Here is a 25253-nt window from a genome sequence, read left to right on the forward strand (position 1 = left end):
ATTATTCATTCTTCTATTTTCCCTCAAAAGAAAACTTGGTCAGAAATAAACCCAAAATTATCTTTAAAACATTAATAATTTTCTTCATTTAGGCATATTAAATATACATTTTCCCTACCATATGTATTGTATGTTCTCTGATCTCTGGCACCTTAACTTTCAAATTATTTCTGTTTTTCCTTACCTGGATTGAACATAGACATCTAAACTGTATAAACACTAAGGAATGCAAAACACTGAGGAATGGTTATAGATGTAGCAATTGAAATATACTGAGGCAGTGAAAGCCATTTGATCTGAGTAACATCTGCGAAGTGTGACCAAAGCAAGCAGGAAGTTCAGAAAGAATAGGTGAGGTAGGATGGGGTAGGTTAATAGACTTAAAAAATTAATTATGAGGAATTCTTAATCTCAGGAAACAAACTGAGGGTTGCTGGAGTGGTGGGGGGTGAGAGGGATGGGGTGGCTGGGTGATGGACATTGGGGAGGGTATGTGCTATGGTGAGCGCTGTGAATTGTGTAAGACTGTTGAATCACAGACCTGTACCTCTGAAACAAATAATACATTTTATGTTAAAAAAAAAGATAGTAGGGAGGGAAAAATGAGGGGGGTGGATATCAGAGGGGGAGACGAACCATGAGAGACTATGGTCTGAGAAATAAACAGGGTTCTAGAGGGGAGGGGTGGGGGGATGGGTTAATCTGGTGATGTTTATTAAAGAGGGCACGTATTGAATGGGGCACTGGGTGTTATACCAAACAATGAATCATGGAACACTACATCAAAAGCTAATGATGTAATGTATGGTGATTAACATAACATGATAAAATAAAATAAAAAAAATTTATAGAATTAACTTCAGGAAATGTCAGTGATTCTGTGTTCAAATCTATCTACTCTAATGTATCTTTATTATCTATAGAAGTTTCACCTGAGAAGGAATGATTCTCACGGTCCGGTAGTTGTATTTTCAGTATTCTGGTTCTGGTGAGTTAATTTTTTGTTATAGTAGGTGCTGATAGAGGATAAGGGCATTTTCTCAGGGGACCGTGTCTCACTTGAAGAATGAGGTTATTTAGTATATTAATCTTCATAGTCCTGCAGTTGCTAGTAGAAAAATGGTATCCATTCATCTAACCACCATATATTGAATGCTTACTATACACTAGACATTTTGCTAAGGCATTTGGAATACAACAATGTGTAAGAGATAATCTCTGCCCTCAAGAATACTAGTCTAAGGGGGAAGACCGAGTAAGAGACAGCTGATTATAATATATGAGGAGGAACACCTAACTTAAATTGTGGGAAAATTAGGGAGAACTTGGTGGGAAAGGTGACTCCTCAGCTAACTTAAAAGGTGAACTGGACTTAGCCAGCAAGGGAGAGCAATCTATTAGCAAAAACCTGGAGATGGCAAGCCACATGACTTGCAGTGCTTGCTAAAGAGGAAAGCATCAGGCAGGTGAATGGTGAGAGATAGCTGGAATGCCCTCTCAGACTGAAACCCAGACCTGGCAATGAGGATCATTTGGAAACAGCAGAGTTAGAACATGATCATTTTCATTTTTCTCTCTCTTTCTATCTTTCCCTTCCCTCCCTCCCTCCCTCCCTTCCTTCCAAGCTAGTTGGATGAGTTTCCATGTACTAAGTTTTATAATAGCACTTGCACATTAAAGACGTAGAGGTAGCTAGGAGGGCTAAAAGAAAGGTATGGAGATGGTGATCCACTAACTCTTTGAGGTGAATATGTGTAATTCTACAGTGACTTTTTAAATTATTATTCCCGATTATTTAACAAAAAACAAAACTTAAAAAATTGTTCATTTGTGTTGCAGTACTAAAGGGTAAATACTAAAAGATTATTTGTTTTGGCATTTTTCTCCAAATCAGAACCAGAGTTTTAAACTTAACACTGTACATTCCTGGGGTACTGGTGTGTTGGTGGCTATAGAAATCAAAGTAAGAAAGCCAAGGAGAAGGGGAGTCTGCATAGGAATAACCAGAATCTACTTAGTCACTTACCCTTCTCTATCTAGAAATTAATTGGTTTATTTACTATTTATTGAACATTTACTATATGCCAGGCATTCTTCTAGGCACCAGGGACAAGTGAACAAGATGAACAGTATCTTAGTCCTTCTGTATGTATTCTAGTGGGGGAAGAGAGAATCAGTAATCAATGAAATGAATAGTGAGATATGGTAACTTATGAGTGATGAGTAGGACATTGGGAATGATACTGATTGAAAGTAGTAGTCAGCTTGGTGACTCCCATGGCTAGGGGTTCAGGGAAGAAAGTTCATCTGAGAAGTACCTTTTGAGCTAAGATCTGTATAATACAGAGTTAACCATTGGAAGATCTGGGGCCAGAGTTCTAGGTAGAGAGAACAGAGTGATTTTGCTAAGTGAGATTAATAAAATACAGATACTACAAACCAGTCTTTGAGAGTTAGAAGTAGTTTTAGTTATTAGAATGCTTTTTTTTTTCTTTTTAGTGTGATGATACCTATTATTCTGGGGATGAGTAGAATTTTCCTGTATAGTTGGTCCTTGTGCCTGAATGAAGGTGAGAGGCATATGGTTTCATAGTATCTAACTATTACAGAGCAGCTTAAGAGATGTAGCCAGAACCAGTTCTTTACCTATAATTGCCTGCCTTTTCTTCAAGTACATGATAAAAGATTTACTGTGTTGCACTAAATAAATTTCTCCATGAAGTTTTTCCCAAGTTTCCTTTAGTAGTTCCTGTAGCAGTAAAGATTGTCACCACAAATTTATTATCTTAAAGTTTTTATGTCCTCATAGTGTTTGAAAGATGTTAAGGCAATATGGCTTAAGATACTCCAGTCTGTCACTAAGTTTTTGGGATAAGGTCATATAGCTAATGTCTAGATTGATGGGTAGTTACATAGTATATGTCACAACATAGTATAAATACCTCTTCTGGGTATCATTTTATGAAATCTTTTGATTATTTTTACAATGAACTCTTTGTCTACATACAGAAAAGGAGCTATAACTTTCACTTCATTGAACATAATGTACATTGAGCATTCTTTAAGGGCTTAGTATTTGTTAGTAATAATTCTCCCTTACTTGCCCTCAAATTATAGTGAAGTGTAAGTAATCTTGAACTTGGATTAATTTAAAATTCCGTTTATATTAATTGTTTAGTATATTAATTATATAAAGGATAATGATATTTGAAATATGTATTTTACTAAGCTATAAAGTTATCTTTTCTGGAGATCTTTTAGGTTTTAATTTAATTTAATTGCTTTATAGGGCGAGTCTCAAACTACCAGGGCATATTAAATTTTGTTAGAACTAACAAGTCATGCTTTGTTAAGGAACACATTTGGAATCTTTTTTTTTTTTTTTAATCATGCCCTAGAGGGTAGGTAGTGTCTTTGTTTGGCAAACTACAGGAAATTGCATTTTCACTTTCTAAATCTAACTCAGTGGTCCTCTTTACACCAAATGTTGCTATTCATTGTAAGTAGGTTTAGACTGCAAAACTAATGATGGTAATAAAAAAAAAATCACATGATATAACTTAAGAAATGGGAATAAACAAGTACTCATGTCTACTGTATATAAAATGCTTTATTATTATCATCAGTGTACATTTAACATGTACTGATTGTTATGATATGCCAAGCCCTTTATATATATATCATATTTCTTTATGTATGTCAAGGAAGAAGTTTGGTCAGTAATCTCTTGGTTTACTAATGCTATTTCCAGATTATCTTTTCATTGTTGAGTAGAAACTTATGCTCTCCTGAGGAATGAAGCTCTCTTGAGGCTCATGGCACCACCACCTCTATCTTTCCTATTTAACATCTGCAGAACTCTTGGGCATTCCCATCTATTCAGTGAACACTGTGATATCTCACCAATGGTTATATTTCCAGCTGAAGTCCTGCCTTTGTCCTAAGTGATTTTACTATGCAAATGTCCCATTCAGAATCTATTTGTTAAAAAACAATTCTCTTTCCATTGAACTGTATAGAAATACAGTTGATTTTTGCATATTGATCTTGTACTTCGCTAAACTCATTTATTAGTTCTATTATTTTAGTGGATTCCTTAGGATTTTCTATATATAAGATTATATCATCTTCAAATAGAGATACTTTTACTTCTCTCTTTCCAAGATGGATCCTTCTTATTTCTTTTTCTTGCCTAGTTGCCCTGGCTAGAACCTCCAATATATGTTGAACAGCAGTGGCAAGAGTGAACATCCTTGTCTTGTTCTTGATTTTAGGAGAAAAGCATTTAGTTTTTGACCATTAGTTATGATGTTAACTGAATTTTTCATAGATCCCCGTTAGCAAGTTGAGGAAGTTCCTTCCTATTCCAAGTTTGTTTGGTATTTTTATCATGAAAGTGTGTTCAGTGACTTTTATGAGTCTATTGAAATGATCATGTGGTTTATGTTCTTTATTTTATTGATATAGTATATTACATTAATTGGTTTTCAGATGTTAAGCCAACCCTTGCATTCCTGAGATTAATCCCACTTAGTCATGATGTTTCTTCTTCTTCTTCTTCTTCCTCTTCTTCTTCTTCTTCTTCTCCTCCTCCTCCTCCTTCTTCTTCTTCTTCTTCTTCTTCTTTTCTCCTCCTCCTCCTCCTCCCTCCTCCTCCCTCCTTCATATTTTGCTGGATTTAGTGTGCCAGCATTTGTTGAGGAATTTTGTGTCTGTATTCCTAAAAGATATTGGTCTGTAGTTTTCTTGTGATGTCTTTATCTGGTTTTGGTATCAGGGTAATACTGGCCTTTCTTCTCTCATCTTTATAGTTTCCTTTCTTCTACTCACTTTGAGTATAATTTGCTCCTTTTTTTTTTTTCTATTTTCTTAAGAAAGAAACCCAAGCCATTGATTTGGGACCTTCCTTCTTTTCTAATGTAGACACTTAGTCCTATAGATTTCCCTCTAAACTCTGCTTTAAACTCATCCCACAAATTTTGATGTGTTGTGTTTTAATTTTCACTTAACTAAATCACATTCTGATTTTCCTTTTCCTTGTTTGATTCATGAGTTATTTAGAAGTATGTTGGTTTGTGTCAAAATATTTAGGGAATTTTCCAGATATTTAAAATTATTAATTTCTCATTTAATTCCATTATAATTATAGCACATACTTCATGTGACTTGAATCTTTTTGTTTCGTTGTTTTTTTTTAAGATTTTATTTATTTATTATGAGAGAGAGAGGGAGAGAGTGAGCGAGTGAGAGAGAGAGCACGAATGGGGTGGGGAGGGGCAGACTCCCTGCTGAGCAGGGAGCCCGATGTGGGACTTAATCTCAGGACCCTGGGATCATGACCTAAGACGAAGGCAGACACTTAACCAACTGAGCCACCCAGGCGCCCCATCTTTTTGTATTTATTTAAACTTACTTTAACATCAAGGACATGCTCTTCTGTGGTGAATGTTTTCATTTGAACCCTTGAGAAGAATGTGCTCTGGTGTTTTGGAATGTAATATGCTATAATTACCAATGCAGTCAGGTTGATTAATAATGAGGGTATGTTTCAATCCTCCATGTCTTTATGTGTATTCTTTCTTCTTGTTAAGAGAGGCATGTTGAAATCTTCACCTATGATTGTGGTTTTGACTCACCCATCTACCTCCCCCTTTCCTTTAAAGACTTCAGTTACACATGTATTAGGTCACTTGTGTTTGTTTTACAGCTCACCTATATTCTGTTCGTTTTTTCCAGTCTTTTTCAATCTTTGTTTAATTTTAGATTATTTCTATTGCTGTGTCTTCAAGTCATTAATATTCTCTGCTAATATTAATTTCATCCATTGTATTTTTAATCTCTGATATTTAGTTTTCACTATTAGAAGTTTGACCTTTTTTCATACCTTCTGTGTCTCTACCTAGCATGTTCAGTCTTTTTTCTGGCTTCACGAATATATGAAATACCATATAATAACTGTTTCAATGTCCTATCATCTGTGTCATTTCTGGGTTGGTTCGCGATTGATTTTCCTCCTCATTATAGATCATATTTGCCTGCTTCTTTATATACACTGTAACTTTTTGTTAGATGTCAGATGTGAATTTTATCTTCTTGGGTGCTAGGTTTTTTTTATCCTTTTAGACACTTCTGGGCTTTGTTCTGGTAGACAGTTAGGTTACTTAGGAACAGTTTGATTCTTTTTAGTTGTGCTTGTAAGTAGAATGAGAGCAGCTTTTAAACAAGCCATCTCTTTTTCTATTTCTTTGATCCACTACTGAAGCAAAACCCTTCTGTGTACTCATATTAGTTTCCTATGGCTGCCGTACCAAAGTTCCATAAGCTAGGTGGTTAAAACAACAGAAATTTATTGCCTCATGATTCTGGAGGCTGGGGGAAGTCTGAAATCAAGATGTCAGCAGGGCCTTGCTGCCTCAAACCTGTGGAGAAATTCTTCCTTGCTTCATCATAGCTTTTGGTGATTTGCTGGCAATCTTTGGCATTCCTTAAGTTTATAGATGCATCACTGCAATCCTCTGTCTTCACAAGGTGTTCTTTACATCCTCTTCCATCTATGTATATCTGTCTCTGTGTCCAAATTCCCCTTTTATAAGAACACCAGTCATATTATATTAGGACCCACCCTAATGACCTCATTTTAATTTGATTATCTCTGTAAAGATCCAAAGAAGACCACATTCTGAGGTATTGGGGACTAAGACTTAAATATATTTAAGATTTAAATATATTTTCTTTGTGGGAGACATAATTCAACCTATAACAGTACTGTACCCAAATCTCATGAGTTACGAAGTTTTTCCACTGTGGTTGCTTAGGACAGGAATTACTGCCTGCCAGTGTAAGCTTCTGAAATTGTTCCCTCTAATCTTTGGGGGCAGGTATTTCTCCAGCTTTGGTTAGTTTCCTCACCTGCACATGCTGATCAGTACTCAGATAGAAACTCAGGGGGATTTGGAAGTATCCAGCCTTTTTTCTGGACAGCTGTCTACTCTCTAATACTGTCCTTCAAGCTCTAGCTGCTTGGATCTCCTTAGACTTCTAGCTTCCTCTCCTCAACTTAGCTAGACCTACTAGCTACCTGTATTTGCACCTCCTCACTGTGACCTCGAAAGGCTTTCAGGCAGCAAGCTGAGGCATTTATGGGCACACTTCATTAGTTTTCCATCCCTTAGGGATATCCTTCGTTGCCTGATGTCTAATGTGTTGAACATAGTTTTGTTTTGTTTTGTTCTGTTCTGTTTTGTTTCTAGATATTTTATCTGGTGTTGCCAGTTGTTTCAGGCAGGAAGTTAAATCTGGTCCGCATTACTCCGTGTTGTCTGGAACAACTGGTCTCTTTTTCTAGCCTGTATCTGAGTTAATGATCGCTACTAGAAAAAAATCACACAAGGGTATATCTTGATACTAGTATAAATCCATGGACTTCAGAATTAACTGGGCTTTCAGTGGTGTCTGCTAATGAATATGTGTTCTTATCTCTCCAACCCCTCTTCTCTCATTCTCCAGAGTGTCTGTTTAATATTTTCTCACTCCTCAAATCTCACTTTACCCACGTCACTCCTAGTAGATGACCCTGCCTCCTAACTTCATGGAGGAGATAGAAGCCATCAGAGAGGAACCTCCTCTACGTGTCACCCAACCTGCCGACAGGCCTTCTTTGGCATATATCCTTTCCACTTTTCCACTGCCTTTTCTGTAAGAGTATAGAAATTATCTTCTTCACATTTTGGATTAGTTTTAATTCCTTCATGTGTTCTCAGGAGTCTCTTCTTCTTTCCTCTTTGGGGATTTTGCTCAACTTACTCCTCTCTCTTGGACCTTGAAAGCCATTTTAATATCTTCTTTATATTAGCATTTAAATGTTCAAGTCTCTTTCATCTTAAAAAAAAAAATCCCTGCTTTGATCCTGCTTCTCCCCTTCCCACTCATCTGTGGTTATCACCTTCTCTCAAAGCCAGATTTCTGGAGCAAATTTCCTATCTTTCTTTCTTTTTCTCTATTTCTTTAACATCCATTTACTTCCTAACCAAATGCAACCTGACTTCTGTGTCCTTTATTCCCCTGAAGCTGTGCTTACCAAGGTAGCTGACTTCTTTGTCTGGTGGACATTTTTTGATCCTTGACGTAAATTATCTCATGTTTCTTATACCTAGTTACAAAAACCGCAACCTTAGAATCACAACAGGAATTTGTTAAAAATACAAGGACGTGAGCCCTGACCCCTGGGGATTATGATTTAGTAGGGCTGGTATGGGGCTCTGGAATGTATTTTTTTTTTTTAAGTTCTTCAGGTTATTTCAGTGTGCAGCCCAGTTTGAGAAACACTGTGCTCCGTAGTACTTAACATGGTTCTTATCTAACCTTATTATTGGCTATCAGTTGATACCGCACACCTTTTCTTGAAACATTCTTTTCTTGACTTCCTTGGCGGCGTACTCGCCAGCCTCGCCTTAGCCCATCCGCACCTCCTACCACCCGTACTTCTTTAGTCCCCTTTGGAAAGTCCTCTTCCTGAAAACCCCTTAAAAGCTGGTGTTCTTCAGGGCCTTCTCACATCATTTGCTTCCCTGATCATCTCAGCTATTCCTAAGCTCTGTTATCATCTTTAAGCATTTTTAAGTTGATCATTCTCAGGGCCTCCAGCCATCTCTTTCCTGAGCCTCGGATGTTTATATCCAGCAACCTTGAATGTCCCATAGATACTTTATGCTGAATATATTCAAAATGAAACTCCTTTCTATCCCCTATTTACCCCTTTTTAAAGTATAGCACTGCTATCCACCTAGATGCTCAAGCTCCAAACCTAGGAAACATCCTTACCCCTCCTTTCCCCTCGAAATCACAAGTGCATTTTTGATTTAGTGATCTTGTTTTGAGAGTTTATCCTATAGACATATCTGCATACATACAAGTAATAATGTGCAAGGCTATTCATTGTAGCATGTTTTGGAACAACAAAAGATTAGAAACAACCCAAGTATTCCATCTGTAGTGACTGCCTAGATAAAATTCTGGAACATCCATACTTTGGAATACTGTGATGTACCCCACTTTTAAAAATCTTATGGCATAGCAGGAAGATGTGATTCCAGTTTATTCAAACAGATATTTTGATCCAGCCTTCTCTTTGGATACAACACCCAAAATCTACAAAGCAATGTAAGGAAGAATACTCTGTTTCTCATCAGTAAATAAGCAAACAAGACAAAACAAGGTCTACTCTCTTAGCAACTTCTAAATATACAATACAGTATTATGAATTATAGTCACCATGCTGTACATGGCCATTGTATTCTTTAACTTTCAAAAGTCTAGAAAATCAAGATTCATGTAATTGGAATAATTTATAATTAATATTAGTGTGCCTTGTTTTCTCAACTTTTGTTTCACATGTATTTAAGGAGGGCCAGAATCAATAGAGTATATGTACCATGAATTGCTTACTTTATGAATAACAAACCTAATATGTATGATCATTGGAAATTATGTGTATGCATTTTTAGCATGCTTTCAAAACAAGAAGTCAATTACTGAGGCAAATTATAAGATTAAAAAATGCTAGTGTTTTGTTCTAATAGGTCTTTGTTGTTGTTTTTATTATCTTCAGGATATTAAAGGTTGGCTATAACAATACTTTAAAAAAATTCACAGTTTTTAAATTTTGTTCTGAAGACCAATTGCTATCTCTCTGTTTTTGTTTTCAAAAGGTGTTCTTAAGGACTATCTAAGAGAACTTCCTTCTCCCCTGATAACAAAGCAGCTTTATGAGGCTGTATTAGACGCAATGGCAAAAAATCCTTTGAAAATGTCATCAAGAGGATGTGAGAATGACCCAAGTGACTCTAAGGACACTGTTGACCTGCTTGATTGTCTTCCTGGTGTTGAGAAGGTAAACATATGTGGTATACCTTTTTCCCTAAAAGCCGGCTAATGAATATATACTTAGCTCCAGAGCTACAAATAATTTTACAGGTATTTCGTATTTGTGGCACTACGAGTTTAAGCTCTGCCTTTACTAAAGTCTCCTTAAACAGCATACATTTAAAAACTGCTTCTTAAACAGAATAAATCTAGATAAGAATTTTATCTTTTCTGTGTATAATTTTAGTTTAGGCACAGGTACTTCCCGTACATTTTTTTAAAAGTATGATTATCTTATTATTAAAATAATACATGTTTATTATAGAAAAATTGGGAAGATATAAAAAAGAATGGAAAATTGCAATTATCAATATCCAAAGGCAACAATTAACATATTAGTTTATTTCCTTTTAGTATTTAAAAAATATGGTAACTGTTTCAGTGTATGTGCCTTAGCCTCAAGACTTAAGCAACCCTCACCACCACCATTTCTTTCCTTCTTGCTTCTTTCCATTTGCCGCCTCCTCACAGTCTAAATCTTGAGATCAGTATCTTCAGGCATGCCTGCAGAGCAGATAGTAGGATAGCTGGGTCTGCAGAACAGTCTTAGCCTAACTAGCTGTTTTTCCTTAGAACAAAAGGGAGAATAAGGGTGATACGGCCGGGCTTGTCCAGATGAGACCAACTTTACCTATATTTTTTATCATGTGACGGTAGAAAGGGCATATATAGAAATTTTTTAAAAAACATTTTATCTATTTGAGAGAAAGAGAGAGGGAGAGAGCACAAGGTGGGGAAGGGGCAGAGGGAGAAAGAGAAGCAGAATCCCTGCTTAGCAGGGAGCCAAACTTGGGGCTTGAGCCTGGGACCCTGGGATCACGACCTCAGCCGAAGGCAGACGCTTAAACCGACTGAGCCACCCAGGCGCCCGAACATATAGAAATGTTAAGCCCCAAAACTTCATTCGCCAGTTTACTATAGTCTTCTGAACATCCTGTGCTCACTCCAATTAGATTAGCAATTACTACTCCTTTGGGTGGGAAGAGGGGAACAGCTACGAAGAGTAGGCAGCAGCAGAAGGGTGGGGTGAAGGGATAGAGATATTCTTTCTTTGATAGAAGGTAAAATTGTGTCATTTTACTTATCAGTGAAGAAATGAGTATCCAGGTATTTAAACACTTATCCAAATTATGTAGCTTTTTATGAGTGTTGTAGTCTGTTATCTGAATTTAGGCCTTTCAGGCCCTAAAGCTCATACAATTGGCGTCCTTTCTAAAAAGGCTTCATAATATTCCATTGAGTGAACTTGACATAATTTGTCACTATTATCTTTTGTGTAATATTTAGGTTTTGAACCTATTTGTATATATTTGTATGCAGAGATTTCTTTTCAGTTAGAATTATGTATTTAGAATAAAATCTCAGAGTGGAATTGTTGATTTAAATGATGTGAACATTTAAAGGTTCTTAATACATTTTCATGTTACTTTTCAAGAGGGACACAACAATTACATTTTTTAGCTCATCTTACATTGTAGACAAAAAAATATTTTTTTATTTTAAGTTGTATTTCTTGGCTTGCAATTGAGATTAAACCTAAGGTATTTAATCGGAGGTGTGTGTGTGTGTGTGTGTGTGTGTGTGTGTGTGTGTGTGTGTTTCACAGCACAATATGCTGAAACTAGCCTTAAGATGTCAATGAATGTAGGGTCCCAGTTATGTTAGGAAATGCATAGTGAATGGAGAAAAGGGACAGATACTTATTATTTACATTGTTTTTATGATTCATATATTTGATTTTTTTATTTCAAAATATCAATTATAGTCTCTGGCTTTCCTTCTCTCTTCATTCCTTTCTTTCACAGCCAAACATTGAAGGAATGTTTATTTCGGCTGTCCTTACTTCTTCACCACACTTGACTACTCAACACATGGTAATCTGGCTTCCCACCCCGCCTCTCTAGACTTGTTTTTGCCAAGGTTTCTAATGACCTTCTGATCACTGAATCCAGTTGTCCCTTTTGGCTCTAGAAATATGTCACTTTGATTTTTTTCAATTTTTAGAATTACAGTTTTATTTGTCATTCATTTCTTTAATTATAAAGAAGAAATTATATACTCATTTTATTTGTTAAATGATCATATGCCAGTACTTCAGAAACATTTTTTTCCATAATTGCTTGAACCTAAGTAACCTTCTACTTCTTGAGCAAACTCCCCTTATTAGTTCCTTCAAGTATTAAAAAGTATTCTTTTTCAACAAATTTTTCTGTTATTTCTAGCCATACTTTTCATCATTTGTCTACTTGAAGTATTTATTAGTTAAGTGCATTGGCCTTTTTCCTAATCTGAATCATGAAAGACTGGGTCATGTTTGAAATCGTTAGCTTCCTAGATTTAAGGATGGCAGTCCCCTATTTATGACTACAGGATTTATCTGTGCTTAAAGATGAATACTGTTACTTACCATCACAGCCTTTGCGGTTGTCATTTTAGAGGAGGAAAGAGAGGAAAATGTTGATGTATATTTTCACAGGGACTCCAGTTTTATTAATTTATAATTAATATTTTATATGTATAATTAATTAATTTATAAAAAATTTGGAATGCATTCATGAGCCTTTTATAAAGAGTATGTATTTTAACCATTTAATGGATCAAATTATGTCATCAGAACCTAAGGGTCCTATGTAATGTTTTTATAAGAAAATATGTTTCAAAGTTCCAAATATCCAACTTAGAACCAAATCTTTGAAACAACTTTTTAAAAAGTGACAGGATGCCTCTCTGTATTTTCTGCTATAAATTGTGTCCTTGAATTTGCCCCTGTGTATAACTCTATTAAGTGAAATGTAATTTAATTTAATTTAGGCAACCCTAAAGATGTTGCTGGATCATTTGAAATTGGTGGCTTCTTATCATGAAGTGAATAAGATGACTTGCCAGAATTTGGCCGTGTGCTTTGGACCAGTATTATTAAGTCAGAGGCAAGAGACTTCCACCCATAACAACAGAGTCTTTACTGATTCAGAGGAACTTGCAAGTGCTTTGGATTTTAAAAAACATATTGAAGTTCTTCATTACTTACTTCAACTCTGGCCAGGTAAATGATTCTATGGAAATATTTTTCTCTTTCAATGATAGGGTGTTTGAATTAGCTAATCATTAAATATGCCCATATATGATTCAAGAAAATCTTTTCTAGATTTTGCTTTTTCAAAGAGTTATGAATTGATACCTTTAAATTTCTCCATTTAAATTTTTTGCTTTTGCTGATAATATTGTAGACATATAAATCAATGTACCCATTTTGGTCAGATCTGGATTTGTATCCTGGTTGTGTTACTTATTAGCAGTCTGATCTTGGGCAAGTTCTTTAACATCTTAGAGCCTCAATATCATCTTTTATCGTATGGATTTAATAATATGTTTATAGAATTTATAGGAGAATTAAATAAAAAGTTATGTTTGTAAGGTGCTCAGCACAGCTCTTGTCACTTAATAGGTAATCTGTAAATACTAATTTCTTTACCCTTCTCATTTTTAGTTCAAATGGTATGAAGTAGAATTCACTTTTCGCCTTCATTCAGTTCTTCTTCCTGACATCTTTACTGTATTCATGGTTGTTCTTCAAATTATCCAGGCTTAACTTGACAATCATCTTTGATCTTTCCATCTTACTTATCTATCACTTGTTCCAGTCAATAACAAAAAGCTGACAGTTATTTTCCTAATATCTCTCTTACATAGTTTCAGAGCTAAAAGGAATATCTATTTAACTAGATGTTCTATATAGGATGCTGTATTTAAGTTTCAAAATTTTCTTATCCTGTAGTAACTCCCATTCCCCTTCCCCACCCTGCATAATACCAAACATGAAAATACTTAGGGGCTTTGTGTAGCACAGAGTGGTAAAAGTGCTTGGGCCCTGGAGTCAGTCTTGGATTTGGATCCGGATTGTGGCCCAGGCACATATTTAATTCCCCTAAGCCTCAGTATGCTTCTCTATAAATAGTGCCTACCTCAGGGTTGTTGTGAAAATTCTGTAGACAAAGCATCTAAGGCATTGAGCAAAGCGTTTTGCATAAAGTTAGCTCTTTGTTACTCTTTTAAGGATACATATGAGGATAGACCAAAGTACAAAGAAATGCTTGATTTAGTCTTTTAAAATACATCTAATTAATTATAGAAAGTGAATAAAAAAATTTCAACTTTTAAATTTATAAAGTTAAAATTTTTGCTTTCTTTCAAACACAGGCTTAAAAACCATTTCTAATTTATATTTTAATTGAATTGGTATATATTATTAATTATTTAAAAATCCTGAATCAAGACGCTCTGATAATTGGTTTGATTTCTGCATTTGGTACCCAACATAAGGGAGCTCTCAGGTTAAAGTTTTAAATGTGTGTCTCCTATAGTTTTTCCTACAACTGCTTTAATTCTCATAAGCATCAGGAATTGGGAAAGGAACCATCTTAATCATGCTAATCACAAATGAAAACTTGCTTACCCGGAGTTTAGTATCAGTACCTGATTTCTTTATTATTAATTCTGTATCAGAGGTTAATGTTATTTAAAAATAACTGCCCCAGAGGACCTGAATAGACATTTTTCCAAAGAAGACATCCAGATGGCCAACAGACACATGAAAAGATGCTCAACATCACTGATCATCAGGGAAATACAAATCAAAATCACAGTGATAGATCACTTCATACCTGTCAGAATGACTAATACTAAAAAGATAAGAAATAACAAGCACTGGTGAGGATGTGGGAAAAAGAGAAGCCTTGTGCAGTGTTGGTGGGAATGTAAACGGTGTAGCCACTATGGAAAACAGTATGGAGGATCCTCAAAAAACTAGAAATAGCATACAATCCAGTAATTCTACTGTGGGGTACTTACCCAAAGAAAATGAACACACGAATTTGAAAAGATATATGCACCCCTGTGCTTATTGCAGCTTTATAGTAGCCAAGATGTAGAAGCAGCCTAAGTGCCCATCAGTAGATGAAAGGATAAAGAAGATGTGAAACACACACACACACACACACACACACACACACACACACACTATGGAATATTACTCAGCTATTTAAAAAAAGGAGATCTTGCCATTCACAACAACATGGATGGACCAAGAGGTTATCATGTCAAGTGAAGTAAGTCAAAGACAAATACCATATAATTTTACTTACATATGGAAGCTAAAAAACCAAACGAACCAAAACAAAAGCTGGAAATATACTCATAAGTACAAGAGAACAAACTGGTGGTTGCCAGAGAGGAGGTGGGTGGAGGGAGGAGTGAAATAGGTTGAGAGGACTAAGAGATACAGACTTCCAGTTACTGAATCAAATCAAGTCCAGGAGGTGAAAAGGACAGCATAGGGAATATAGTCAACATTGTTGTAATAATGTTGGTGACAGAGGGTCCCTACGCCTATCGTGGTGAGCACTGTGTAATGTGGAGCGTTGTTGATTCACTCTGTTTACACCTCAGAGTGATCCAGCCATATGTCAGCTGTACTTCAATTAAAAAAAAAAAAAAAGAAAGAAAAAACCTCCCCCCTTTTCTAATAACCTGTATTTTTCTTTAGGTATAGTACCTCAGATAAAGGGCAGAAAGATAGGGAAAATAAATACCAGTTAATTTGGCCCTCTAAATCATTTGCTTTTGGATTCAAGGAAAGGCAGACATCAAGCAGAAGCAGTGCGGTTACCATGCCTGAGAAAATTGGTAGTGATACGGAGAACGGGCCATAGCATATGAACTTGGTGAATGCCCGTCTCTGTGCATCAGGTAGAAGGGTTTGACCCTCCTTGCTGTATGCATATCTTACTTATTTTTCTTTTTGTGGAATTTCCCCTACTCCGGAGGTAAAAAGACTTGGTTCCACCCTTCCCGCCACCACCTTCTTTTTTTACTTTAATTTTTGTATTATTATTTGTTTTTTAATTTGGGGCAATGATAAAATTTGCTTAAGCTTTCCATTTGAAAAATCGTATCTGCAAAGTGATCAGTTAGAATCCTAGCTTATTGGAACTGGAAGGTAAAAATCATCCTGCCGGTGGCATTTCAGATTGTCCTCTGCCAAGCCCTAAGGTTCTTTGGAAGCAGCTTTGGAGCCAGATTGGCAACGGGTGAGGGAACAAAATGTCAACACACTTCCCTTTTGATCAAAATAGTCTTCTTTTCATCTTTTTTATGTATTGGATTTTTTCAAAATTGTTGCTTTTTAAAAATGGTTTTGCTGTTTTAAGAAGAATATTGAAATTTACTTTCTCTTTACAAATGGGGAAATAGCTTTAGAGAGAGTGTAACTCCTAGACCAGCTGTTTGCTGTATCACATTTTCTATGATGAGTAAATTTGGGGCAGGTTTTTTGGGGAAAAGCTATAATTTTTTTCTTATTTCTTTTTGTTTCATTTTTCTCACTAGACTAAGCCTGATGAGGTCAGGGATAATATTTTGCTTACCTTATGCACCCAAGTTCTAAGACAGTGCTTGGCGTTAACTAGGCACTTGATATATTCTGTTAAATAAGGCAATGATACTATATATAAAAGGCTAATAAAGTAGTGATTAAAATATAAATCTATCGGTAGAACAAGATAAGAAAATTAAGTTTCTTAGTACTTATCATTACATTTTGAAACATTTTCAGCAAACAGATTGCATTTTAAATTTTATTCTGTTGAAGTTGGCCAGTCATAGTGCTGGGAAAACCAGAACTTTCCTTTTGGGGTTAAAATTAGCCATTTTCTCTGCATTTTTTATAGGAAACAAGTCCACCGTCAGTGAAGTTGATTTTTCACAAATTGAATTTTTAGTCGAAAAGATATAAAATACTATAATTGCTTTCTTAAATATTTTCCAAGAAAATATACAAAAATCATGTTTGAAAAGGGATTTAGTTAAACAACTTTAAGTAATTGGCAACAAAATAAATCTGGGTTTTGCAGGTGAATGTCAGGACACAACAAGGTAAGCTCAACCCACAGTCAGAAATGTTTTACTTTGGGGTGCCTGGCTGGCTCAGTTGGTAAAACATTCAACTCTTGCGGTTATGAGTTTAACCGTGTTGCCAAGCATAGAGCTTACTTAAAAAAAAAAAAAAAAAGTTTTACTTTGGACCACAAACCAGATGATTTCAAAGTTAGCAAAGTCCTGTAATGAAAACAACAGTCATTACACTTAAGCATTAAAAATAGGAATAGCACAGAAAATGAGGGAGAAAGGCAAGGAGACTTAGTAGGTATTAGCAGGTAGAGCAGAAAAAGGAATTTGAATAATTAAACAGTGGAAAAAATTCAGATATTCATTCTGTAATTGCATCGATTAATGGCATGGGACATTCTATATTAATATTGCTATTAAAGACCAATTTAAAGTAACTACCAGACCTTTATTTTCCAGAAAATTTTTGACCAAGAGATTTTAGCTGTTCATAATTATATATACTGGCCATCATAAAAATACAGACAAATGGAAATGTTAAAAACATACCTATATATAGTTATCAAGTATTTTAATAAAATCTAAGTAAAAAAAATTATGTGATCTAAAAAGTGTTGTTAAGATCACTGTAAGTCTGGAAAACTAGAACTATATACATGTTTGTATTACTTTTTAATTATCTTATTTTCTACAGTAGGAAACAAGCATTCATTATATGCTGGAGTGTGAAAAGTGGGTGTGTTACTACTGATAATATATTCACACTGATAATATGTATCATAGTGAAAGAAAGTATAAATGGAGAGGCATTTATTAATGAAGACTAAACAGGCAGAAAGAGAAAGGTATTATGGACAGTTTTTAAAAGCTATGCCTCAACATTTAAGTCCATTTTATATACAGAAGGAACCTTAGACAAATGTTTTGTCCAATATTCACAAAAAAGGTAAGCAGTAAAGCCTTGGTTTGTCATGATGTGTATATCATAGTAATCTGTATGGCCAGCACAATGTATACTCTTAGAAGAAATGAATATTAATATGAAGAATGTTACTTGAGATTGTTAGATACCTAACCAGAATGGGAAAATAAAATATCTGTACTGTTTTCAGGCAATAAATGAAGACTTAGTAGCTAATGCTGTGTAATCAAACTCAGGTAACAAGTGGTCAAGTCTAGTATTTGTGCATTTTATCAAAATGAAATTTGGGCTGCTTAGTAAAAAAAATTATGACACTGCTGCTAATAGAATTGCAAAAAACGCACAAAGGTTAGAGTGAGCACTTTAGATGCCTTTGCCTCATTTAGACGTTTGCAGAAGAAGGAACTTTTGGTTTTGTTTTGTTTGTACACCAACATGCCTTGCCTGCTTTTTTACTGTAGCTTTTAATTTAGAAGAAGCTACCAGCTTAGCTACTCTTTGAATTATAGCTAGATAATAATTAACTTGCACCGAAAGTTAATCAACATCAGAAATTTGTTTGGGGATGTTATGATATGGCATGAATTAGCACCATTGAACATTCTACTAGCTTCTGTCCCTAATCTTGATTATTTCTGGTGATAGAAAAAAGTAATTATGGAATGCTTTATTTTTTAATAGTGTGCATGTTTTGTTTTAATGCATGTTTGTAGTTGATTATTAAACGTCTTATCTTTGCTCTGTTTTTTTAAGGCCAGTTGGATGGCTATGACTAAGCAAATTTATTGTTTGTTTCTAGTGCAACGTTTAACTGTCAAAGAATCAACAGACAACTTGTTTCCAGAGCAGAATTCTTCTCTAAATTATTTGAGGAGGAAGAAAGAACGACCTTGCATGTTAAATTTGAGTGGTACTGATTCATCAAGAATACTTAGACCAAGGCAAACCAGATTAGACAGCCCAGTTAGCAATCGTTATGCAGGAGACTGGAGCAGTTGTGGAGAAAACTACTTTTTAAAGACAAAAGAAAATTTTAATGATGTAGATTATGATGATGTCCCCTCAGAAGATAGAGAAAATGGAGAAAATTGTAGCAAAATGTATGGACCAGATATAATGATTGAACAGCCAGTACCCATGTCCAAAGACTACACATTTCAGACATACTTGACAATGCAGACAATTGAGTCTACAGTGGATCGAAAAGTCAATCTTAAAGACCTACAGGAAAGCATTGATACTTTGATTGGAAATCTGGAGCGTGAACTCAACAAAAACAAGCTTAATATGAGTGTTTGAGATTGAGAGTTTTAATTTGCTTTTTTGTAATGTTTTAAATTTCAAATCAGTCTTTCTCACTTTCTTATACCGCTCACAGTGATGGTTTTATTTTTTTACTCTTGAAAATTCCATTAATTTCTAGTAAGTTCATGTGATTCAATTAAAAACACTATTCATTAAGTTTTTACTTATCTTCATTAAAAAATTTTTCTTGGGGCAAAGATAACTTGGACTTGTGGATCTTTTAACAAGTATGGCCCATTCTATGGAGATAACTTTTAAATGCACTTATAAGGTTCAGATAAGTTATTAGCCCCTCATGGTTTTTGTACATTACAGGTACTGCTCTTTTGGAGCTGGAACAGATGTTTCTTACAGAGGAACGTGGCAGCTGCTCTGTCTGGTTTGCAGTGTGAGTCCACATACTCCGCAACATCATTTGATCATATTTCATTTGCAATGCAAATGCTGCTATAAAAAACCTTTTTATAAATAAAGTAAAATTATACAGATATTAATGTATTCTGTATTAACATTCAGTAATTATTTAAGCTTATAAAAATTAAATATTTTTATAATCCTGAAAATGTGTCTATTTATAAGTGCATATATGGATAGATATTAGAATGGGGGAGGCATTGGCTGCAGAATCACATGTATCTTTAAAGCATATATGTTGTGAGGCCAAAATTATTAGCTTAAAATGTCTTTTTCAGGGAAAGAACATTTAAGTTAAAGAAGTTCCATAGAAACACTTGAACCAAAACACTAGAAGTGTCTGAAGAGAAATAATAGACTTTCTTTTTTTTGATTCACAGAAAGTCACAATATTCCTAGTGAGAAATCATCTTTTAAATTGAAATCCTCTAATTTCTTAAGGGATTAAGAGCCCAGATTTCTGCACTAGTGATTTACATTAAAAAAAAAAATCTTCACCTGCTCTATGCATTTTTATGTTCTCCTTTTTAAAACAAAGTAATTATACTTTAAACGTATTTATTTGTAGTAGTACATTGATAACATTGACTTTATAATTACCCTCATTTGTTTCTAAAGAAATCTTGCCAACCTACTCCATGTTACTGATTTTGAAAAATTAACTTATTTTGGGCTAAGATAGTCACTATAGCAATCACAGCAGTGTTTGGAAAATGTAAATTTAGAAGACTTTTTTATTAAATTGGAATGTATTTTTTTAATTTTTATACCCACAGAACATGTAATTTTAAAATTATAAAATTTGAATCAACAACTTAAAGATGTAGCAGCCATTAGAAAATGGAATTCTTGATGTTTTTCTAAATATTGAAGTATTTAACTATTTCTACGTAATATACATTGATACACAGAACACCTTGTTATTTAATTTGAGAACTCAGTTGTTAAACCAGATAAATAACTATTTTTATATGAAAATTTAATTTTTTAAAGCTTCGTATAACAATTCCGAAGAATACCAAAAGAATATGTGACAGGGATATATATTGAGTAAACAGTCAAAAGAAATGCGCTTTAAATGTTTTTGTTTGGGGCACCTGGGTGGCTCAGTCGTTAAGCATCTGCCTTCAGCTCAGGTCATGATCCCAGGGTCCTGGGATCGAGCCCCGGGCATCGGGAAGCCTGCTTCTCCCTCTCCCACTCCCTCTGCTTGTGTTTCCTCTCTCGCTGCGTTACTCTCTGTCAAAATAAATAAAATCTTAAAAAAAAATGTTTTTGTTTGCTATATCATGTATATTGTATGAATTGAATAAGTTGTTCCAGAAACGTAAAAGTTTTATTAAAGTATTATAACCTTGGTGTCATGCTATTAATTATCATAATGATTTTAAGGATTGCTTATTTTAATGTCATTCTTTTTAAACAAAAGTGTTAAGAGTATTGGACAATCGAATGTTATCCATAAATAGATGTAATGATATTTTTTGGTCCAGAATTGAATTATCTAGAATCTGCAATACTTTAAAGGCCAGAAGTATCTTGTTTTATAATTTTGGATGGAAATAGTTTAATCTCTGCCATCTTAAATAGAAAATACTAAACATCTGTGTTGTCTAAATCACTGAGTCCTAACTACAAATCTCTTTTATTGACTCTTCTGTATTTAGTAGTGCTCAGTAAGTTTATGCCTTTATTTTACATGACCTTTAACTTCAAACCTTTTTTGAGTTTTTATACCTGCTTCTTCTGCAATAGAAGACTGTCGGCTGTCATTCCCTTCTAAGTCTACCAGCCCCAGTGTTTCTTAGGATTAAAAACAATTTTAATTTTAGTGCATGTACCTGAATTAAGTTTCAAGCAATTCAGATGGATAGAGAATAAAAAGTGTGCCATTCACACCAGTCCCCCTTCTCAGAGATAACAGCTGCTTTTTATTCTTTGGGTAAGTACTACCTCCATCACTGGGTCCAGGTTCACTGCTGCTATTTCTTGATTTGTCATTTAAGTATGAATGATAAGGAATGTCCATTCCTCCTCCCCATTTAATATTTTTAGTTGTTCTTTCAGTGTCCTTTATAACTCTTAGTAATCTTTGTTTCTTGATCCATCTGTTTTAAACAGTGTCTCTTGGCTCGCTACCATTGTGGAGATGACCAACACTATACTTCCCTTCAGCCCATTACTGCCCTTTACCTCTTAATTTCTCTAAGTTACACGATTAGTTGATATAATCAACATTAATAGATTATATTATTTGGGGGAACTATATCTGACTTGTCTTTTCCTTTATATGTTGATTCTAAAAACTACAAACCAATAACTAGCCATTATGCGCTGGATTATGCAAAAGCGTTTACAGGTTAGCCAGGTGGTTTTGTCTCCTACATATCCAATCTATGTCCTGAAGTCTATGCTGATTTAAGCAGAATATTCCAAGCTAAAGGTCAAATGGATTATTTTATTGTATAGCCATCAACTTCTCCAAATCATGCCTTGTGTTATTTGCTTCATAATTGGGTCATGCTTTTGCAGATTTTTATTTTCTTTTATCTTGCTATTGAATTATCAGATTTGTTCAGAGTGCTTTTAGCTCTCATCCTGGGATTCATGAAGTACATTCTTGCCTTTTTATTTCTTTGACAGGAGAAAAATATCTTCTTCAGTATAAGCCTGAGATCATCCTAAGCTTTTTAACTAACTTAATCAAAAGTGGACAATGTGGCTTTTTAGCTGTCATCCTGGGATATGTTTTCCTTGCACTCCTATATTGTTTTGTTTTATATCTCACCTTTCTAAAATATAGGGGTGTTTTTTGTTGTTTGCTGAAGTATATAAATAGTTCCCTCCACCACACACACCTCTTTCCATCCCTTGTACCCCCCCCACACACACATCCCCCCACAAGAAGGGTGCTTGAGAGAGAAAGGTTTGAGTCCTTGCATTTCTGACAAGGCCTTTATTTTTTCCCCTGTATTTCATTTTGATTGGACCTGCAGTTCTAGATTCAAACTCATTTCCCTTCAGAACTGTGACGGTTTTTCTCTATTTAATCTTCTTGCATCCAGTTTTGCAGTAATCCAGGCAAGAAAGAGTGGTTTGGACCAGGGAAGAAGCAATAGAGGTGGTGAGAACTGATTGTATTCTGGATATGTTTTGGAAGTAGGAGCCAAAAGAATCTGCCAGTGGACTGTGAGAGGAAGGGGTAAGGCCTGAGCAACTGAAGGATGGAGTTATCATCAAATGAGACTGAGGTGACTCCATTATATTTTTTAAATGAGCTCCTTGTAGTGGAAGTTGCTATTATCAATGTAGTATTTATCAAAATACTTATAATGTCCTTTTAACTATAAGTATTAATGCTTCTGTACTTGGTAATGATGCCAGTAGTCACTGCAAGAATAAGGCGGGAAGACTTAAATAAAGCCAAGTTCACATCCTAACTCTCTGGAAAACTTCAGATTGTGTGGCTTTGAAACAGGTTGGGATAGTGGTATGGTTCCTGAAAAGAATTAATGTTTCCAGACATAAGGACTTTAAGGCTTAGGATTTTATAATTTAAAGACACCAACTTTTAGTTACTTGGAAAGTGATCAAATTGTATTATGTTTAATAATAGCAAGTTTCTTTTTGAATCTTACAGACTTGAGGACTTTGGTATGAAGAAGAATGCTCTTTTCCCAGCCCAAGGCTCATTTTTAATTCAGTAAGGCTCATGTTTGATAAACATTGAAGTGCCAGAAATCAGAGTTCTTTTTTTTTTTAAGATTTTTTTAAAAGATTTTATTTATTTGTTTGAGAGAGAGAGAGAATGAGAGATAGAAAGCACGAGAGGGAAGAGGGTCAGAGGGAGAAGCAGACTCCCTGCTAAGCAGGAAGCCCGATGTGGGACTCGATCCCGCGACTCCAGGATCATGACCTGAGCCGAAGGCAGTCGCTTAAACAACTGAGCCACCCAGGCGCCCAGAAATCAGAGTTCTTGGTTGCTGTCTGACTCAGCCAAAAACTGGCTAATTCAGGCAGAAATGGAGTTCATTAAAAAATAATAATGATAATGTTTCAGAGGGAAGACATATAGGGTGCTGAAAACGTTTTATATCTTGATCTAGGTGGAAATTTCACAGGTATTTACATAACAAGTTCCATACTTAAGATTTTTGCTCTTTATATAAATCATACCTCAATTTTTTTTTCTTTTTAATGAGAAAGCTGGAGAAATAGACTTGGAAAATAAGCAGAACTAAGGCTAGGTGATCAGAATGACAGTAACCAAGGCTATGCCTGATTAGGGTACTGCCACCAAACACAGCTCATGCACACCACTGGAATTAGTTATAAAACCCCTGCTCTGCTGCATCATCCCTGATTCAGAGTCCTTGACAGAAGCATATTTTGCCCCAGCTTCCAGGTGTCAGGGAGCAATTAGCTAGAGTCCTTTCTCTGGAATTTACACGATGGTAAATTCTATGAATTTAAGAAGAGGCTTCAGATGCTAAGCATCCTGCCAGTGACAAATATTCACAACACTTCCCTAATCTTCATCTCACCCTATTACCCCCAAACTGGAGTCTTTCTCTCATTCCCCCTTACCCAAGCTATCAAAGTTCTGACTACAATATATCCTGAAACAGTGTACATAGGTTTGTCACTACTTGCACTCTAGACCGAGCTACCATCATTGCAATCTCTTCCTGTTTCACCTCTTTGCTCTCACTGTCTTCTGTCCACACACACAATCCATTCTATCCACAGAAGCCAAAGTGATCCTCAAGAAAAATAAATCGTATCATTTCCTCAGGCTCTTGCTCCCTGTGCTCTAGCAACAAGGAGGACTTCATTCCCGTCCTAGGATCTCTGCACTTGCCATTTCCTCTATGTGGAATGCACCTCATCCAGACTTTCCTTGAGTAGCTATTTTTAGTCATTTCACTTCTGTGCTCAAATGCCACTTCAGAGGCTACCTCTGAAAACCCAATTAGTAACCTGCTCTGAAAATTGGGGGAGGAAGAGGGCGGAGATTTCTGTTTCTTCTAACAGGTACCAAATAGTGACTGTACTATTTGTTTAAAAGATGGACATTTATAACTAGAAAATGTTTACATTTAAACCAAATTTTTTTTTAAAGATTTTATTTTATTTGACAGAGAGAGAGCACAAGTAAGCAGAGAGGCAGGCAGAGAGGGAGAAGCAGGCTCTCTGCTGAGCAGGGAGCCCGACGCGGGGCTTGATCCCAGGACCCCAGGATCATGACCCGAGCCGAAGGCAGCCGCTCAACCGACTGAGCCACCCAGGCGCCCCTACATTTAAACCAAATTTAAGAAGAAAAACTGTAAGGGGCACCTGGGTGGCACAGCCGGTTTAGCGTCTAGCTCTTGGTTTCAGCTCAGATCCCCATCTCAGGGTTGTGGGATCAAGCCCCACCTTGGGCTGCACTTTCAGCTCAGAGTCTGCTTAAAACTCTGACACCTCCCCCCCGCCCCCCGCTCTCTCTCCCTAAAATAAATAAGTAAATCTTTTTAAAAAAATGTAAAAAAGTATATCCACACCTTTATATATCTATTTCACTGCCATCTGCCTAGGAACTATAATATAGAAGATGTTCAGTTAATTTTTTTTTTTAAATTTTATTTATTTATTTGACAGAGAGAGACACAGCGAGAGAGGGAACACAAGCAGGGGGAGTGGGAGAGGGAGAAGCAGGCTTCCCGCTGAGCCAGGAGCTGGATGCAGGACTCAATGCCAGGACCCTGGGATCATGATCTAAGCCGAAGGCAGACGCTTAATGACTGAG

The 25253-nt window shown here is 35.6% G+C and overlaps 1 protein-coding gene across 3 annotated transcripts in view; it reads left to right on the forward strand.

The window, feature by feature from the left end:
- SYDE2 (synapse defective Rho GTPase homolog 2) overlaps nt 1-21051 on the forward strand; it is a 48245-nt gene extending 27194 nt beyond the window's left edge. Inside the window, exons 5-8 of one of the 3 annotated variants that reach the window (XM_073896391.1) lie at nt 9708-9889; nt 12733-12964; nt 17937-17982; nt 18546-18674. In XM_073896391.1, coding sequence (XP_073752492.1) covers nt 9708-9889; nt 12733-12964; nt 17937-17947 — 425 coding nt within the window. In that variant the 3' untranslated portion in view covers nt 17948-17982; nt 18546-18674. Of the gene's footprint in view, nt 1-9707; nt 9890-12732; nt 12965-17936; nt 17983-18545 lie in introns of all 3 variants that reach the window. The other 2 variants (XM_025872106.2, XM_073896392.1) reach the window with 2 other exon arrangements.
- Nucleotides 21052-25253: the final 4202 nt, after the last annotated feature.

The sequence above is a fragment of the Callorhinus ursinus genome, unplaced genomic scaffold (assembly GCF_003265705.2).
Source record: "Callorhinus ursinus isolate GAN/ISIS: 27379988/994484 unplaced genomic scaffold, GSC_fseal_2.0 scaffold9, whole genome shotgun sequence".
NCBI classification, from domain to species: Eukaryota; Metazoa; Chordata; class Mammalia; order Carnivora; family Otariidae; genus Callorhinus; species Callorhinus ursinus.